Source organism: Bison bison, unplaced genomic scaffold (assembly GCF_000754665.1).
Source record: "Bison bison bison isolate TAMUID 2011002044 unplaced genomic scaffold, Bison_UMD1.0 scf7180017864472, whole genome shotgun sequence".
In the NCBI taxonomy this organism is placed as follows: domain Eukaryota; kingdom Metazoa; phylum Chordata; class Mammalia; order Artiodactyla; family Bovidae; genus Bison; species Bison bison.
In genome coordinates this window covers 5,899,510-5,919,919 of record NW_011495033.1, presented here as the reverse complement: position 1 = coordinate 5,919,919, position 20,410 = coordinate 5,899,510, and the positions used below count along the sequence as shown (strand labels likewise).

The window sequence follows — 20,410 nt, the reverse complement described above, 5'->3', positions numbered from 1 at the left end:
ATTGGTGTTTACTCCTGAGACTGTAGTGGTTATATTCCTGAATGTAGTCAGTTACTTTGGTTAAAGCGTGCCCAGTTCTTCCCTTGCTAACTTCCTGCCTCCACGTCTGTCTACCTTCTTTCCTTCCCTCCTGTAGGTCTTTGTCAGGTACATTAAATAAAAAGGTACTAGTTCTGCCCTTTGGGGTTCACAGGCCGGTGAGAGAGGCACATATGGTGAGAGAGATCTAAGACCTCATGAGAGCACAAAAAGAAAAATGCTTAGCTCTGGAAGAGGGTGGGGTGGCTTCCAACAGGAGAACTTCCACAAAGGCTGAAGAAATTCATCAAGCAGGCAAAAGAGGAAAAGGAGTTCACAGCAAGACTGGAAACAGAAGTCATGCCAAGAATAAAGTGAATGGCATATCTGGGAGGTCTTGAATGAAGTCTTTTAGGCCACAGAGTTACATTAAAAAAAAAAAAAAGACACTGCCAACAGTTTGGAAACTGTATTAGGAGTTTTAAAGAACTAAAAAGTGCCTAATGAGAACACCATGGCAGCAGTCCAGATAGGAAATGACAGAGGCGTGACAGATGAAGGTAAAGCAGAGCAGGTTTTAAGATTTTTTGGACGTAGAATGATTGGTGATTTTACTGAGCTCTTCCTGTTGGTGTTGGCGATTGCCCAGTTATAGGATGGAGGAGGAAGAGAAGGGTTTGGGATGACCCAGGCCAGTGTGGTTTTAGATGACTGGTGAACTGTACCATTGACTGACTCAGGACATGAAGGGGGAGGGTGAGTGGTTAGACAGTTGGTTCTGGGTATGTTGAGCTTGAGGTGCTAAAGATATCAGGAGCTGGAAATGTGGGTATGATGCTAAGGAGAGAGATCCTACCTGGAGATGTGGAGTGGTGTGTACAACGCATCTGAATCCATGGGAATAAGTAAAGTCATCGAGAGAGCACAATATGATTAAAATGACTCCTTGGGATGTTCATATTTCCACTCTTTCTCTGTACTTTCTTTTTTAAAAATTATTAGAGGATAATTGCTTTACAGTATTGAGTTAGTTTCTGCCATACCTCAGCATGACTCAGCCATTGGTATGTATATATATGTCTCCTCCCTCTTGAACCTCCCTCCCACCTTCCACCCCATCTCTGTACTTTCAAATGGTTCAGGCTCACTCTTACTATTCTTAGAATTTAGGTTTACCTGAACTATGACATTTTCAAAGACCCGTCTTTCTTTCTCCATTAAAAACATTAAAGTAAAAGTTACATTTCAGTTAAAAAAAAAAGGGGAGGGGGAGGGTGCAATATGAGATGGGAAGGCTGTACAAGGTGGGACTCTGAGAGATGCCAACATTTAGAGGTCAGTTAAGGACAGAGGACTCAGGGAGGGAGCCTGAATGCCGTCCATTCTTCATTGAGTGCTGTGCGTGGCACAGAATAAAAAGTGTGTATGGCTCGCAGGTTGTCACTTCAGCCGGAAGTCAGTCCCCTTTCTGGTCTCACTTAGAATATAGTACTAGTGTTATGTGTACATGCTGATTCCATTTCCAGCTTCTCTTCAAGGACAAGTGTTTATTTGCCACTGACCATAACAGTGCGTTTGAGAAAATTCTTTTTAGCAGGACTGCAGAATGTCTTTCCCTGGGGGCTCAGCATTTGGAAACAGACTCAGCAGCAGTTCAGCACAGGTCAAGAGTGTGTACCCATCAGCATGAGGCCTAACCAGTGATTTTATTTTAGAAAATAAAATCCTTTGAGGCACATACATGTTTGTTACAGCATCTGCTGCTAAATTTTTTTTTTATACTTCAGAAATATTTTTAAATTTCAAACTTTTTCCTCCTTTCCCTTCCCAAGGGATAAAAACTTATTTATGGAATTGTGAGGATTCTGAAGCAGTGTTAGTATGCCTCTGTTTTCCTTTTGGTGAGGGGTGGGGTCATTGTTATGTGGTCTCAAAACACTTGAGTGACTCCAGGGCACAGTCAGACAGAAAACCGTTCTGGTAGTGTTCTTTAGGGCTGCGGAAGGACAGGGTCCCTGGGGACCTGGCCATACACTTGGTTGATAAACCAGGTTTCCACTTGCAGAGCAGAATCTTTCATCTCTGGCAGAATGCAGCCACCATGTACCCTGTTCCTCTGTGTTTCACTTTAAAGTCACTGCTGAAATAGTTCCTACACTTGCTTTTGGGGAATTTGTGACATCACATAAGAATCGTTTTCGAGAGATGCGGAGACCCACCTAACACAGGTGACCGTTTTTCCTGTACTGGTTCTCTTATCCCTGATTGTAGGTGAGCTCGCCATTCGGGGAGGTATAGGAGAACAGAATGAAAAGCTCTGGAGCTTTACCAAGAAAGCCTCGCACATCCAGCTGGACAGGTGAGAGCGCATGTCTCTCGGGCTTAAACTGCTTTTCTTTTTTTTCTCTCTCTCTCCCTCTCTCCTTCTCTTTTTCCTGTTAAAAATTATGATTCAAGGAGATAGAGAGTATATTTTTCAAAGTTTCACTACCCATTACCAGTATTACTAGTGTGGAATAGTCGGGATTGTAATCTATGAAATAGAACTACTACAGATTTTCTTCAATCCTAACATGTAAGAGAATCATTAAATTTTAAAAATTCGGGACATATCATTAAAACTGAGTCATGGCTCAGACCACAAGGTCCTGCTGTTTAGCACAGGGAATTGTATTCAATAACCAATGATGGACCACAACGGAAAAGAATATAAAAAAGAATGCATGTAATATGTGTAAATGAATCACTTTGCCATACAGCAGAAATTAATGCAATACTGTAAAGCAACTGTACTTCAGTTGAAACAAAGAAAATTGAGTCACAACTCAGTAAACCAAATCTTTTGACATAAACTTGACAGTTGTGATCCTATCCCTTTTCATCCCCCACTGCCATTAGCATTATTTACCAGCGGCTCCTGCGTCCTTACAGCATGTGACTGATTGAAAATGTTGCTTGTTGGGAAGCCCCTGGCTGTGCACTGGTTAGGATTTCATTCTCTCATTGCTGAGGGCCTGGATTCAACCCCTGGTTGGGAAACTAAAATCCCACAAGCCACACGTTTGAGTCAAAAAATAAATAAGTGAAATGACAAATAAAATATTCTTTGTTAATTTGTTAAAAATTGATGTATAGTTGATTTTCAGTGTTGTATGTGTTTTGGGGTATACAACGTGTGCTGTGCTTAGTTGCACAGTTGTGTCTGACTCTTGCGACCCCATTGATTGTAGCCCACTAGGCTCCTCTGTCCGTGGGATTTTCTAGGCAAGAATACTGGAGTGGGTTGCCATGCCCTCCTCCACGGAATCTTCCTAACCTAGGGATTGAACCCAGGTCTCCCACATTGCACGCAGATTCTTTACCGATTGAGCGTCCAGGGAAGCCCAATACAACATAGTGATATGCAATTTTAAAAGCTATACTCCCTTGTATTTTTAACTCTTGGTTAAAAGTCTCATAAACATGAGCTTTCTTTCCTCAGCCTACCAGAAGTGCCTTTACTAGTTGACGTGCCTTGCTTATCTGCTCAATTGGATGACTCAATTCTTAACATAGTGAAAGACCATATTTTTAAACATGGAACGGTAGCATCTCGCCCACCGGTACAGATAGAAGAATTGATAGAGAAACCTGGAGGCATCATCGTACGGTGGTGTAAGGTATGTAATTCAGAACTGTAGAAGTGGCTTCAGCGTTATGAATTTGAGTTTTAGGGGCCTTTACAATTTTTTTTATTAGTTACTGTTTTCTTCTCTGCGTGAACAAAATTGCCTTTTGCTTTACAATTAAGGTCATAGGGAACTTGAACTAGCTGTTGCTTTGAGATGAACAGTTTTGAAGGTACTTTTTAAAATCTCTGTATCAAAACGTTTGCCATCACACATTTCCCAAACGTAACTTGGTGAGTTGAGAATTGCTCCCATTTCTGTTTATTAGAAAAGTTCAGAAGGTATTAGTGAATGTTGGCTGTTGGATATTTTTCTGTTCAACATTGAACTAGTACCTCTGAAATAAAAGTTCAAAAGTATGTTCTTTTCCCCCACACTCTCAGCATTACCAAGAATTTTGTGTATTGGTCATATTAAGCATGTGATAAGTCATATTATGCATGTGAATTACCATATTTTAGATAAAAACCATGTCCAAGTGAGTCATAATATCTTGGCTGTTGACAAATACATCATTCAGAGGTGGGTGGTCAGCTTCTGGAAACTTTTCTTAAATGGGATTTTTACTTTTGTTACAAAATTGTTTTTCTTGTTTTTGATTAATTTTTTATTCTTTTCATTGTTTTTAATGAAATTTTAAAAATGAAGCCTTTGTACAGAAGAAAGAAGTAGATACTTCTGTTGGTTCAAAACAAAGACTCTTATTGTATTTCTGTTTTTTTTTTGCCTGTCAGTTCTTTTGTTATAAGTATTATTATTCATGCTTTCTTGCATACACATTTAAGATTTTCTAAAGTATATACCTAGCTGTAAAACTATGAGGTAGCATATTAGATCTATACTCTACCAGGAGATAACCAAACTCTTCCCAAAGTGATTGTCCCCGAGTGTCCTTCTCCCAGTGGTGTACACATGCCTCTTACTCTGCATCTTCACCGGTACTTGGCATTGTCAGACTTTATGTCTTTGCCAGTGTAGTACCTCATGGTGGATTTTGACTGCATTTTCCATACTACAAGTTAGGCTGCATATCTTTATATATTTTCAGCTGCTTATATTTCTTATTCTGTAAAACACTGACTCGTGTCTTCTATGCATTTCCCTTGCTGGCTGCCTTGTTTTCTTTTATAAGTTTTACATATTACATTTTACAAAGTCCTTTATATATTTCAGATATTACCTCTCTCTTAGTTACATGAATAATGTAGTTGTGGGATGCTTGTCTTTGAATTTTGACTGTCTTATCTTGGGCTTTATTGTGTAGGAAACACATCGATACTTCAAAGGAAGCAGATCTGTTCATATCACACCGGGGTTATAAAGCACGTGGTTCAGGGACTTGTGGCAGTCCAGTGGTTAAGAATCCGCCTGCCAGTGTAGGGGATGCAGATTCAATCCCTGGTTGGGGAACTAAGATCCCACATGTCTAGGGGCAACTAAATCCAAGTGCTGCAATGAAGACTCAGTGCACCAAAAAAAAAACAAATAAAAACACATGGTTCAGTAAGGAAAAGAAGGGAAATAATGATGTCATATTTTCTCTGAGCTTCCTGAGACCAGCTCATATTCAGCATATGGGCCTGTTTGCTCAGTCCCAAAGGCCCCCATTCAGAGTTAGGTTGTAATGCTGAGAGAAGTTGTTCTCTGACTTCTGCCTAACATAAAGCCTTTCTCCCCAGGTGGATGACGACTTTACCGCCCAAGATTACAGGCTCCAGTTCCGTAAATGTACTTCCAATCATTTTGAGGATGTATATGTAGGCTCTGAAACGGAATTCATTGTGTTGCACATAGACCCCAACGTTGATTATCAGTTCAGAGTCTGCGCCCGAGGAGACGGCCGACAGGAGTGGAGTCCGTGGAGCGTCCCCCAGATCGGTCATTCCACACTGGTGCCGCATGGTATGCCGTTGCCCTCTTACTCCTGAAACTTTCCTATGTATGAAGACTTGTATTCTTTGCTAAAAGGCAGCCCACTGACAACCCTTTTTCCTAAGGATAGACCCTGAATTGATGGAGAATGACATGAGACACATCTTTTACTTCCTGCTCAGATTATTTCATGTGGATTTTGATAAATTTTCATTCATCCCCAAATGGGCTAACCAGGTGGTTCAAGTGGTAAAGAACCTGCTTGCCAATGCAGGAGATGTGGGTTCAATCCCTGAGTTGGGAAGATCCCCTATAGTAGGAAATGGCATCCCACTCCAGTATTCTTGCCTGGAGAATCCCATGGACAGAGAGGAGCCTGGTGGGCTACAGTCCACGGGGTTGCAAAGAGTCAGACACGACTGAGCATGCATGCACACGAGGTTCCCCAAGTAGTGCCAGATAGGAGTAGAAACGTCCCTAAAAGCAAAGGTTTGTAAATATTGCCTTAGAAGACTGCAGTATTTAACCCAAACCTTCAATGTATATCTTGCTAGGGGCTTTTTTTTTTTTTGTTTTTTCCAAAAAAGTCTTATGATTTGAAATTGATCTCTTGTATTACTTTTTTAAAATATTTAGACTCATTTCTTAATTACCTCTTAGGTTGGAATAAGCTCAAACATGATTTTATTGAGTAGTAAGGGATAATGCTTGTTTGATCTTCCTTGCCACAAATGTGGAAGAAGAGACTAAAATCTTTGTGGTATGTAGGATTAACCATGACACCCTATCACTGAATTTTTCCCTTTATTGAACTTGCCCATGACTCCTAAGAGTGGCGTCTTCCACTTCCAAGTTTTATTTAATATATCTGTGTCGAAGGTTTTCCCCAAATGATTCTAACAGTTTTCAATATCTTTTGCTTTTTAAAAAGAGTGGACAGCTGGCTTTGAGGGGTACAGCCTGAGCAGTCGGAGAAACATAGCACTTCGTAATGATGCCGAGTCGTCCGGTGTTCTCTACTCCAGCGCGCCCACTTACTTCTGTGGGCAGACGTTAACATTCAGGCAAGTGGATATTAAAAGATCTGACTCTCAGGCCTTGGGCAGTAGCGGGAAGTACTCAGAGCATCCAGGAGCTTCTGGTCTAAAGAGTCCTGAGTTTATTCTGTCATTTCTAGGCAGTATTACCTTGGAGTCATTTCCTTATTTCTCTTTGCTTCGTTTTTCTCATATGTAGTCATAGGGTTATTATGAGCATGAAGTGAGATAAAGTGTTTAAAATGCCTTCCTTTGCTTGATAACATAGTGCACCATGGTGTTTAGGTCTTCTTTCCTCCTGGTAAATAGAGATAAACAGAATATCTCTCAAAAGTCCATCTTAAAAATTCAGAGGTCCCCAATTTTTTTTTTCCTTTGTGAATCCAAAAGAGCAGGTTTCAGTGAAAGACAGCCTAAGGAAACGTACTGTGTGTAGATACATGTGGTATATATGTTTAGTCTTTGTAAAATAAAGTGGAAAACAAGCCTCTCCTGCCACCAGTTATTTTCTATTTCTTCACCCATTGCTCCCTGTCTTAGAAAAATTCCCTTTTCCTTGTTTTCATGTTTGCTGAGATACATTCTCTGTAGTCCTGTTTCTAAATAACTTTTCCTGAGAACCAAAGCCCAGTTTTGATTGAGGAAAGTAAAGCTCGCCTGATGTTCACCATACACCCCTCAGTGTAGCAAGCTCTCCTCTAGGTTTTAAGTCGTGAGAATCGTGGGATTTTATTGTGAATGCTTGTTCCGGGTTACTCTTGTTCTCAGTCTCTTGTATAAGGCATGGAGAGTATCTGAAAGTTTTCTCTAAGCTAATGTTGCCATGTTCTCCACCAGCCAAGTCATTTGAACCGTCAGCATGATCAGAATGCACTAGTTTATGCTTTGTCTCATTTCTGACACCTCCCCTTGCCCCTTACGTTACAATGAAAGAATGACTTAATAACCAGAAAAATACTGACAGAGAAGTAAGGAGTCTAGTACCTAACATCGACTTAGTTATTCCCCGGGTAATCAGTTTTCTGAACTAACAAATCTCTTCTCTGCTTATGTCCCTTGTTGATAGAGATATTCCCATTAGTGAGTCTTCTGAGCAGAAGGGACTTCTGTATAATGACAGGGCTTCCTGAGTTAATAGGTTCAGGCCAGATATCTCAGCTCATAATAAGAATAATAATCAGTGTAATATTGCAGTTTTAAGTTGCATTTACCATGTGCCAGGTGCTATTCTAAGCATTTCACTTATTGCTTCTCATAACCCAATGAAATAGGTTTAGTTACCCATTTTATGGATGAAGATACTGAGGCACAGGGAAGTCCAGTCACTTACCCAGGGTCACACAACTAGTAAATGGCAAAGCTAGGATTTGAACCCAGTCAGTCTGGGTCCCATGATTTTAACACTGGTCTTTATTGCTTCTTGGGCTTCCCTGTGGCAGGAAAATAATTCTCCTGCCAATGTAGGAGACTTGAATTCGATCCCTGGGTTGTGAAGATCCCCTGGAGAAGGAAATGGCTACCCACTCCAGTGTTCTTGCCTGGGAAATCCCATGGATAGAGGAGCCTGGCAGGCTACAGTCCATGGGGTTGCAGAGTCGGACACGACTTAGCGACTAAACAACAAACAGCGATATTGCTTGTTAGTCTTTTTCATGCCAGAGTGTGGAAATGTACAGTTTCTCCATATCCTTAGCTCTCTTCCTTTCCCGTCTTCTGTGACTTTTCTCGCTTGGTGATGGTGATCGGATGCTCTTCTGCCGGTAACTTCTTTCTCTGTGAACCCAGGGGAACCCGGCCAATAGATGACCTACTTAGGTTTATTTCTTAAGTCATTCAATAAATGTTTTTAGGTTACGACATTAGAAATTACACATTGATTTGCATCCACCTCCTTTCTGCAGCCTGTGGCCTGACAGTTGGCCTAACCCATTAGCTCCTCCTTCCTCCTCCAAAGGTGCTTGACTGGGCCCCTCTTGGCAGGTGATTAACTGACCGTTAAGCTCAGTATTACCTTAGTCAGACCTTTGCATTTTTGTCATTTTTCCTTTGAATGTGGATTGAAAATGTTTTCTTTTGTTGTTTAAAGTAATGCTGGTCATTGGCCATGACGGCAGAAGATGTGAATGGTGTGTTTGTGTTGGGGGCACCGTCTTGTGTTTGGGGGGAGGGCGCAGGCAGATAGGCCTACTTGAATAAAGCTAAACTTTATCTAGTTTTTTAAGGACTTCATAGTCAGAGGGGTGATTATACTCCTGCAGGCCCTGTCCTGTGGCTCAACCCAGTCTATGCTGAAGTTTCTGAAATGCTTCGAGCTGCTGATGTCAAAGAAACCTGTTACTGGCCAGCTCTTAACAGTCTCTCCAGCCCAGCCTCAGGTGATGCCCGGGTCCCCTCCTTCCCGGCCACTCCCTGACTTCCTGTCTTGAATATTCCTGCCTTCCCTTGCTTCTAAAATTTCCCGATTATACTATTTTTTAAACCATATTTTTACTGTCTCTTCTCTACCACCTCCTTTCTTTAGCTTCCCTTAGTCTGATAAAATATTTGCTGATCTGTAAAGTGTGTAGAAATATCTCAGAATATCACTGTTACTCAGACTTGAGCCCTGAGAATATATTCTATGCATTGGTAGTTTAATATTAAGTAAAGAATCTGGGATATTGAGAAATCTCATTTTTATAAGAGCATATCTGGGAAGAAGAAAATTTTCTTTGATGGTGAGACTTTTGTCTTAGTTCAGAAAATTATTTAATAATTCTTGGTTACTTGTGAATAAAGGAACTTTGTAATCCTCATTTCTCCTGTAAGCATTGTCATAGTCAGCTTATGCCCTATTGTTGCAAATAGCCTTGCTTTGCCCAATGCCAAGGAAGCCCAGAGGGAGAGTAGTCTTCCACTGTTGCTGTAAATGTTTGGCGAAGCGCTTAATTTTTTAAACTTTATTTTTTGCAATTGTTGCCTATAATGAGGGCATCCCAGGTGACTCAGTGGTAAAAGAATCCACCTGCCCATTTAGGAGATGGGAATTTGATCCCTGGGTCGGGAAGGTCCCCTGAAGGAGGAAACAACAACAAATATTCTTGCCTGGAAAATTCCATGGACAGAAGAGCCTGGCAGGGTACAGCCCATGGAGTGACAAAGAGTTGGATACTACTGAGTCCATCTATAATGAGCTTTCTGAGCCTGGATAGTGTTTGGAGAGGAGGTGGTGGTGTAAGCTTGTATGTTCTCCTCCCTACCGGGCTTTTTCAGTTTGGAGGGAAGTGTGGCTAAAGTTGACCTTGGAGTGTGGGTATTGTTGCAGCACTTGACGACGTTGCCATGTGAGTAATAGAAGCTGATTTTGGTTCTCTAATACATATATATTTATTAAAAAAAAAATAAAAACAGGGACTTCCCTGGCAGTCCAGTAGTTAAGACTCTATGCTTCCACTGCAGGGGGCTCCAGTACGTCCCTGATTGGGAACTAAGATCCCGTATGCTGTGCTGTAAAAAAAAAAAAAATATGGAATTTAGAAAGACGGTCATGACGATCCTATATGCAAGGCAGCAAAAGAGACACAGATGTGTAAAGAACAGACTTTTGGACTATGTGGGAGAAGGTGAGGGTGGGATAATTTAAGAGAATAGCATTGAAACATGCACATTACCGTATGTAAAATAGGTGACCAGTGCAAGTTCGATGCATGAAGCAGGGCACTCAAAGCTGGTGCTCTGGGACAACCCAGAGGGATGGGGTGGGGAGGGAGTGGGGTTCAGGGTGGGGGGACATATTGTACACGTGGCTGATTCATGTTGATGTATGGCTAAAACAACCACAATATTGTGAAGAAATTATCCTCCAATTAAATAAACTAATTAAAAAAAAAAATCTTCCTTTTAACAGCCTTCCTTATCCTGGTAGCCTCGGAGGTTACTGTCTTCTTCTTTCCCCATGAGGAAATGAGAGCAGAGAGAGACTGACTCATCAATATTTAAATCCTGGGCGTCTCACCCCAGTCTGTGCTCTTAACCACTGTGCTACCCTGCCTTTCACAAGTAACATGATGTGGTAAATCGAGTGGTAAATCAGCTGGCTACTTTTTGTTAACTTTTTTCTTCCAAGAACATCAAAAAGTAAAGTTCCACTAGCACTTTCACAGGTCCTCCCCTAGGCAGTGTGGCCAGGTTTTGGTAGCTGGTACTGAAATTGACAACCCTTGATTATATCCTTGCCCTGGGACTGTGTCAGTGGCGACTGTCAATCAATGGGACGGGACGAGGGGGGAAGTCATGTTCCAGTTACTTATTGTTGTGTAACAAGCCACCCCCAAACTTAAACAACTCTAGTCACTTATTTAGCTCAGGAAACTACAGTTCGCAGAGTATGGCAAGGACAACTCATCTCTGCTTATGCGGAGTCAGCTGGGGTGGTTTGACCAAGGATGGTGGATCAACTTCCAAGATGACCTGTTGACATGGCTGGCAGGTTGATTCTGGCTCCTGGGGCCTCTCTGTGGACTGCCTGTGCCTGCTCATAGCCTGCTGGCTGGGTTCCAAGAATCAGCATCCCAAGAGGTAGGAAATAGAAACTGAGAGCTTCTTAAGGTCGAGCCTGGAGACTAACCCAGCGTCACTTCTGCCATGCTTTGTTGCTCAACTGCTCACAGAGTCCAGATCCCAGGGAGGAGATGTAGACCCTGCCTTATTTATTGATATTTTTTGCTGTGCCTTGAAACAAGTGGGATCTTAGTTCCCCAACCAGGGATCAAACCCGTGCCTGCTGCCCAGTCTTAACTACTGGACTGTCAGGGAGATCCTTAGAGTCTGCTTTTTTGTTGTTGTTTTGGTTGACCTTCCTTGACCAGCACTCAGACTCACCCCCCGCAGTGGAAGTGCAGAGTCTTAACTGCTGGACCACCAGGGGAAGTCCCTAGACTCTGCTTCTTGATGGAGGAAATATCAATGAATTTGGGGGCTTTCTGTTAGAAATGCCATGGTTGGTAGCTGTTAGAAAGGGGTTTCTTGGAATATGTGCATTTGGTTTAATGCTTGCCTTGTTTGAACATTAGCATTACCTTTGCTGAATGAATTTAAGCTGGAGGAGATCTCTATTTTTCTGTACAAGCTTGGTCTCTGTCATTACCAAGTGTATCTTTAATACTAATTACTACATCTTCATATCGTAAAAAAACAAAAATCTCAGTCTAATATAATTTTATCTGGTAAAATCCCATCTGGGCATAATCTCTACTAGGATTAGAAAGTTAATTTAACTATAGGGTCTTTGAAATCTTGTCAGTTTCTTCTTTTATTGAGACAGTGCCCTGTCCCAGGTGAATACAGCTTTGCTGGTGTTTTCTGTTTTGTTAGAGTGATCCCCTCTGGAGGCTTGATGTGTAGTTCTTTCCGGGTGAAGCTTGTGTCTTATTACAGGTGTGGGGTATGTTGTCAGACAGAAGTTTTCCCCACAGACCTTTTATTATAGACTTGGATGAGATAAGACAGGTGGTTCCTAAGTAGACTAAGGATTCTGTAGTTTTTAGTTTGTTTGTAGAGAGAGGATGACATGAAATCATAGAATCATATCTGCTTTGGGATGTTCACAAGGAGTTATAACCATTCCTTACAGATAATCTGAGGAATATTTCTTATACTTTTTTCCTATCCATATCTCTGTCTGAAACTGCTTTTCTAAAATGTAAGGACAGTTCTCTTGCTCACCTGAGGTCTTTCTGAATGATGCTGACCATTTCATTCAATGCTTATTCCACTCTGATGGTATTTACACTATTTGGTATGGTTGGGAATGCAAAGTTTTTAAAAAAAGAAAAAACAAGAACCTTTGGCTAATAGTTTATAAGTTAGGATAAGAGAGATTCTGAGGAACTTCCCTGGTGGTTCCGTGGCTAAGACTGTGCACTTCCAATGCTTCCGTTGCAGAGGGTATGGGTTCGATCTCTGGTCAGGGAACTAAGATCCCACATGCCGTTCAGCGTGGCTAAAAATAAAGAAACTGGTAGCACCGTAGCACCATTAAAAAAAATATGATTAGACAGTCAAACCTTAAAAAAAAAAAATCCTGAATGCTGTGAGATATAGGGGAAGGGAAATTTACTTCTAGATGAGGGGATGATGAAGGCTTTATCTCAGAGTTAGAAAGGACAGTTCAGGTAGGGAAATAAAGCAAGAACCAAAGATATGGAGGAGGGAAAATATGGAGAACAGGAAGTAATTGGTATAAATGGAGTTAATAGAGACAGGCACATAGAGAGAGCCCCAGAAAAGTAGGATATTCTTAGTTCTGAAGAATTTAATGAGTTAATGTCTATAAATCCTCATTACATGCTCAGGAGGTAGAAATGTTATATAGATGAGGAAACTGAGGTGTAAAAAGATTAAACCACCTGCCTGAGGTTGTACAAATTCTTTTGGGGGGGATTCATACCGTGAGGCATGTGGGATCTTAACCAGAGATGGAACCTGTGCCTCTTGCAGTGGAAGCGTGGAGTCCTAACCACTGGACCACCAGGGAGTTCCGTGTACAGATTCTTATAGTTATCCTGAGATTCAGATCCTGGCAGTCCAGCCCCGTAGGTCTCTCTCCGCTTGGACCTAGAATGTGACAGGAAGCCATTGGAGGACATTGAGCAGATGAATGAGGTGATCTGATGTGCGTTTTACAGGTGGTTTTGGCTGCTGGGTGGAAAGAAGTCTGGAAAGTGGTGAAGGCCTGGAGACCAGTTAGGAGGCTGGAGAGGAGGGGCAAAAATGTTAACCAGAAATGAGGGAAAAGCTGCGCTCAGCATTAAAGGGTTAATCTTGTTGACAGCTCAACCTGGACCAGAAGTTAGTGATAAGTGGTCAGAATCTGGGTTTATTTTGAAGGAAGCACTGACAGGATTTATTGACAAGTGGTTGTAGGGTATGAGAAAAGTGTAACCTCCGGGTTTTTGGAGTAAGTAACTTAGGGTAGAATTGTCATTTACTGAAGTAGGTGAGGCCTTTTGAGGAACCTGTTTCTGGGTGAATATCAGTTTGTTCTTTCACAAATTAATTTCCTTATAAGACATTTAAGTGAAGATGTGGAGTGGACAGTGAATATACAAGTGTGGAGTTAAGTGGAGAAGACCAGGCTGAAGATACTAGTGAGAGGTTTTTTTTTTTTTTAGTTTTTTTTTTTTTGCACTGCGCAACATGTGGGATCTTTGTTCTCTGACCAAGGATCGAACGTGTACTCCTTGCATTGGAGGTGTGGGTCTTAACCACTGGACTGCCAGGGAAGTCCAACTTCAGAGGTTTTAACATGGTGGTTTAGTCGCTAAGTCATGTCCTTCTCTTGGCGACCCCATGGACTGTAGCCTGCCAGGCTCCTCTGTCCATGGGATTTTCCAGGCAAGAGTACTGGAGTGGGGTGCCATTGCCTTCTCGAGTAGATGCATAGCAGTACCTTAGTTCTGAATTTTTTCCACTTCTGGAAACTTTTTGGAGGAATGAAAGAGGTGGGGGAACCCAGAAGTGCTTTTTCAATAGAACTAAGTAATACAGAAAACTCAAATTCCAAATTAGCTGTAAAGAGTTCATAAAAACACAACTAGGCAGGAAGTCATGATATTTGCTGGCCAACCTCAGAATCTCCAGATATTCAGTCCCAAAAGAAGACCCCACAAGACTATGAACAAGGCCAGGAAAGAACAGTGCTTGAGTGTTCCTGAGAAAGCAGAGAGAAAAGGTGTAACAAATCTCCAGGGCAGTCAGAGTGCATCACTTTACGAAGCAGGGGCTGTGTCTTTTGGTGACAGTGGACAGTGGTCTGTAAGCAGCCTTTGACGAGAGCTCCTCTGTCCATGGAATTCTCCAGGCAAGAATACTGGAGTGGGTTGCCATTTCCTCCTCCAGGGGATCTTCCCGACCTAGGGATCGAACCCAGGTCTTCTCCTGCATTGCAGGCAGATTTTTTTTCACCGTCTCAGCCACCGGTGAAGAGAACTCAGGTATATAAATCTGAAAGTCACCCTTTTTAGGTTTTTTTTTTCCCCTCCGACAGTTCTGCTTGGCCTGTGGGATCTTGGTTCCTCGAACAGGGATCAAAGTCCCGCAGCTGTGAAAGGGCAGAGTCCTAACCACTGGACCACCAGGAAATTCCCATCTTCATTTAATTTTTTAAAAAATGCCTTCCATCAGTGTTTTGTCATTTTTTTTCTTGTCTTACTACACATGCTAGGAAGTGTAATTCTAATTCTAATTCTAATTCTGAGCAGCAGCGCTGAAAGTAGACATCCTTGTCTCATTCCAGATCTAGGAATAAGGTGCTAGTATGATGCCAGCTGTAAGTTTTTTGTGGATACCCTCTATCGGGTTAAGGAAGTTTCCTTCTATTCTTACTTTGCTGAGAGCTTTATCTATAAATGGATGTTTAATTTTGTCATATTATCTTTATATAACTAATCAGATAATATGGTTTGTCTTCTGTTGATATGATGACAGCGATAGATTTTTAAATACTGGATCAGCTTTGCATTCCCATGAGAAGCCCTACTTGACTATGTGTTCTTCTTTTGTATATATTGCTGTAAATTTAGCTTTTATTAATTTTTTGAGGATTTTTACATCTCTTCACAAGAGAGATATCTGTCTCTTTTCTTACAGTGTGTTTGGTATCAGGGTAATTGCCAGCCTCATAGAGTGAGATGGGAAATCATTCTTCCTCTTTTATTTCTCAGAACTGTCTGTGAGAATTGGCATTGTTCCTTAAATGTTTGGTAGAATTCACCAGTGAATTCGCCATCCTAGGAGTTTCTTTGTTGGAAGATTTTCAATTTTTACAATAATAATAAGATAATCAGTTTTATTTTAAGAGAGGATAAAAGCTATTTTAGTATTTGTATAGTAAGGAATATATTTCTATATAAAAAAATCCTTGTCTTCCATGACTTGATAAGACATCCCTTTTCTCTTTTTTTTCCCCTGACAAGTCAAGCTGTGCCTTGACCCTCTTTGTTAACATATGGCTTATTTGTTCCTTGGGCTAGATTCCCGTTGGTGACACACAGGCCAGCTGGCTGTGTTCCTGGAAGTCCTTGCAGTCTTCCCAGCAGTGTGTGAGGGTCCTGACTGCTGTTGCTGCATCCTTGTCAGTCTTAAGTGTTACTGTTTTAACCTGTAGCTGTAGGCCATGATAATATTCTTCTTCTCTTTCTTATATTTATCATAAAGTTGGATACTTTCCATAATATATTTGGATATATTATCCAAACAACTGGATTTTTGGACCTTTGCTCCAGGTGTCCATTGTGGGAAGAAGGAAATGTGAGGTTCTGAGGCTGTTCCCAGTTAGCCAAAGTGCGGAGTAATAGGTTTAGCGTTCTTTTTGCTGTCAACCTTGCTGCTTTTTGTTCTGAACCATGTTCTTTCTCAGAATACTCTATCTTTGAGAACAATTATCCTCTGCAACTTTCTACATGATTCTGTGCAGTGGATGCCTTCCTGCTAATTTGTACATAAGTTGATTTTTTAAGTTAATTGTATCTCTGAGGTCACTGTACCCTGCCATCAATTATTTTATATGCCATTTGTCTTTTTTATATACTTTTTATATTTGGATGATTTATAGGAAAGTTTTTTTTTTTTTAAATAGGACTTGTTTGTGTGAGAGAACCATTCAAATAGTTTTTTTAGGATATGGTGTCCTGATTACTTGTCTTGCAACTTAAAAATTCAAACATGTTAGGCATCCCTGAAAGTCCGGTGGTTAGAATGCAGTGCTTTCCGTTCTGGGGATCAGGATTCATTCGCTGGCTGGGGAACTAAGATCCTGCAAGCTGTGTGGTATGCCCCCCCACCCCGAAAAAATATTCAAAGATGTTAAATTTACATTCTGTTTCTTAGTGAGCTATGAAAATAATTCTGGGTTTCAGGAAAATTAGCTCTTTATTTTCATGGTTCATTTTATATTCAAAGAAATTTTTGTAAGCTTTTAATGGCAGCCTTGTGTTGTTTATCAAATGCTGTTTTCATGCAGAATGTTTCTAGGAACAGTTTTGTGATTTATTCAAATTAAGAGTTTTTTTTTCCTTTCTTCCCAAGATGTTTTTTTTCTTACTGCTTTGAGTTTCTTTTTTTTAAATTGGAAGATAATTTTTCACAATATTGTGTTGGTTTCTGCCATGCATCAACATAGATCAGACATAAGTATACCTATGTCCCCTCCCTCTTGAACCTCCCTCCCACTTTCCACCCCATCCCACCCCTCTAGGCTGCCACAGAGCACTGGGTTGAGCTTCCTGTGCTCTGCAGCAACTTCCTGCTTTTGAGTTTTAACTCATACTTTATTTCAAGAAAATTTGAGTTAATTATTCATTTAAGAAGTTTAATCACAGGAAAAAATGTACATTTGAAATGAGCTGGCCAAACTCAAGTGAGAGCACAGTGCACCAGTTGCAAGCTCAGGGGTCCCCAGGGCCCATCCTCACTTCTAACTACATAGGTGGCTACAAATTCCAAGGTTTCCATGACCACGCTCAGGTTTTATAATTTGCTGGCATGACTCACAGAACTTAGGAAAGCACTTCACTTATGATAACAGTGTTAATATAGCAGGAGGATACACATCAGAACCTGCCAGAGAGAGGGACTCACAGGGCGAGATGTGAGGGGTTCCAGACCAAAGCATACATTTCAGGGATGCAAGACTTTGCAATAACAATACTCAGAGTATTACAAAGCAGGAATGCTCACTCAGCCTTTAGTGTCCAGAGTTTTTATTGGGATTTTATTGATTGCAGGAGACCCAGTCTTCCCAATCCCTGACTTGGGAAGATCCCCCAGAAAAGGAAATGGTAACCAACACAATGTTCTTGCCTGGAAAATCCCATGGACAGCAGAACCTGACGGGCTATAGTCCACAGGTTTGCAAAGAGTCAGACACAACTGAGCATACACACACACACACACACACACACACATACACACACATCTGGGAGATTGGACTGACATCCCTTTGCTCAGAGCCTCAACCCTGTGATCATATGTTTGATCTTTCTGGGGTGACTTGTTCCTGTCCTGAGTCGTCGTGTTAGCACAAACTATCTAGGGACCCACCTGGAGCACCTCATTAGCATGGTGGATCTGAGATGCCCACCATGAGTAATGAAGACACACTACTGTCACTTGGAACATTCCAGTGGTTTCGAGATTGTTTCCAGGCATTAAGGCAAGCCAGATTCTTCATTAGGCAATACTAAAATGAATAATTACTATCCTCCATCTATTAGTGATAATATTAGCATGTTTATTTTTTAGAGAAATAATATTAGAGATGTTAGGGATAAAATTGAAGTATCTTGTGTTCCTCACATTCATCTCTCTCTCTATATATATATATGTATATAATATATATATTTATCCATATAGTGTTCTGTGTGTTTTTGTTTTTTTGTTTTGATTTTAAAAAATACTTATTTTTATTTATTCAGTTGGCTGTGTCAGGTCTTAGTTGCAGCATGCAAACTCTTAGCTGTGGCATGTGGGATGTAGTTTCCTGACCAGGGACTGAACCTGGGCACCCCCTGCATTGGGAGCAGAGAGTCATAGTCACTGGACCACCAAGGAAGTCCCTGATTTGTGTGTTTTTAAAATCTTTATAAACATGATTTTTCAGATTCACAGAAGAATTGCAAGAATAGTACAAAGAATCCCCAAATAGCCTTCACCCAGATTCCCCAATACTACATTTGCTTCATCATTTTCTTTTTTTTCCCCAAATCATTTTCAGTATTTCATAAAAAGAGATCATAAAAATCATAAAGTTAACATTGATACACTATTATCTAACCTATAGAGCTTACTAGATTTAGTTGTCCCAATTAACGTTCTTTGCGGAAAAGAAAAAGATCTTGGATCCTGTGTGATATTCATTTGTTATGTCCCTTTAGCCTCATTTATTTATTTACTCTTGGTTGTGCTGGGTCTTTGCTGCTTCGAGCGGCCTTTCTCGTTGCAGAGAGCAGGGGGCCCCCTTGGTTTTGGTTCCCGGGCTTCTCGTTGGATGGCTTCTCTCGTTGCTGAGCACAGGCTCTGGGTGCTCTCAGTTGCTCTGCAGCATGTGAGATCTTCCTGGACCAGGGATTGAACCCATGTCCCCTGCACTGGCAGGCAGATTCTTGCTTTCTTTTTTTGAGTTATTTATTCATTCTTGGCTGTGCTTGTTCTTCGTTGCTGTGGCATGCTTTCTCTGGTTGCAGGGAGCGGGGGCTGCTCTTCCCTGAGGTGCCTGCGCCTCTCATTGTGGTAGCTTGTCGAGCGGAACACAGGCTCTAGGCTCACGGGCTTCGACAGTTGCGGCACTTGGGCTCAGTAGTTGTGGCGCAGGGTCTTAGCTGCTCAGAGGCATGTAGAGTCTTCCCATACTGGGTATTGAACCCATGTCAGCTGTGTTGGCAGGCAGATTCTCATGCACTGGGCCACCAGGGAAGTCTCTCTTTAGCGTCTATTAACCTGGAACAGTTTCTCTCTTTTCAATTGTATGATATTGGCATTTTTTAAGAGCACAGGTCAGTTATTTTATAGACGATCCCTCATTTTGGGTTTTTCTGGTGTTTCCTAAATGTTAAGATTCAGGTTGTGTATCTTTAGCGGGAACACTATAGAAGTACTGTTGTGTTCCTCTCAGTGCCTTGAATTCTTTTGGATATATGCCCAAGAGTGGGATTGCTGGATCATGTGGTGGCTCTATTTTTAGTTTTGTGAGGAACCTACATTCTGTTTTACAGAGTAGCTGGACCAATTTACATTCTCACCAACAGTGCTAGTACTTTATTTAGGATTTTTACATCTGTAGTCAGTCATCAGAGTTGTTGGCCTGAAGTTTTCTTTTCTTGCAGTGTCTTCCTCTGACTTTGGTTCCAGGATAATTTTAACCTTGTAAGTTTGGAAATGTCGACCAAAAAAAACCCAAAATTGCACAACATGAGAATTGCAAAATAAGTTTTATTTGAGGCAAAATGAGGACTATAGCCTGGGAAATAGCATTTCAGGTAGCTCCGAGAAACTGCTCCAAAGAGGCAGCGGGGAAAGGTCAGTGTGTATGATTTTGGTGAAAGGGGAATACATGCAATCAAGCAATTTTTTTTTTTTTGCAGAAGGTTTCTGCTAGTCAGGAAGAACAGTCATCGTCGTAAAGGATTTTAGTGCTTTTCTAGGTAGGGAGGTAAAAGAATTGGGCTCATAAAATCAGCTCCAGAGAATATCTAACTACGTGAAGACCTATCCTGCCAGTTTTCCCCTGAGCACAGCATGCCTCATTCCTGCTGTCCTCCCTGAACCCCTTTCACGGGTGTTGAAAATCAGCAGCTGCAGCAGCACATGATTTAATTCCTTGTAGAGGTAGATGGCAACTGCCCTTGGCGAGTGCCAGTTTGTAGTTGACTATTCCCTCCTCTTTAGTGTTTTTGAAGACTTTAAGAAGGATTGTATTTATTGTTTAATCATTTGGTAGAATTCACCAGTGAGGCTCTTTGGTCCAGGGCTGCTGTTTACTGATAGTCTTGGTACATTTTTGATTACTGATCCAGTCTCCTTTCTAGTTATAAGTCTGTTCAGATTTGCTGTGTGTTTATGATTCATTCTTGGTAGGTTGTATATTTGTAGAAATTTACCCATTTCTTCTAAATTATCCAATTTCTTGGTATATTTTGTTTATGCGTTTCTTATAATCTGTTCAATTTCTATGGTATCAGTTGTAATGTCTCCTCTTTCATTTCTGACTTTGTTTGTATCTTGTCTTTCTTTATCTTAATCTAGCTGAATCTGTCAACTTTGTCAGTCATTTCAAAAAAA

At 41.1% G+C, this 20,410-nt stretch overlaps 1 protein-coding gene across 1 annotated transcript in view; it reads left to right on the top strand.

Moving 5' to 3' along the window:
* The window catches only part of CRLF3 (cytokine receptor-like factor 3), a 52,425-nt gene that overhangs the window by 26,828 nt on the left and 5,187 nt on the right, over window positions 1-20,410 (top strand). The window contains exons 5-8 of the mRNA XM_010861698.1: window positions 2,290-2,377; window positions 3,500-3,677; window positions 5,366-5,588; window positions 6,490-6,622. Coding sequence (XP_010860000.1) covers window positions 2,290-2,377; window positions 3,500-3,677; window positions 5,366-5,588; window positions 6,490-6,622 — 622 coding nt within the window. The remainder of the gene's footprint in view (window positions 1-2,289; window positions 2,378-3,499; window positions 3,678-5,365; window positions 5,589-6,489; window positions 6,623-20,410) is intronic.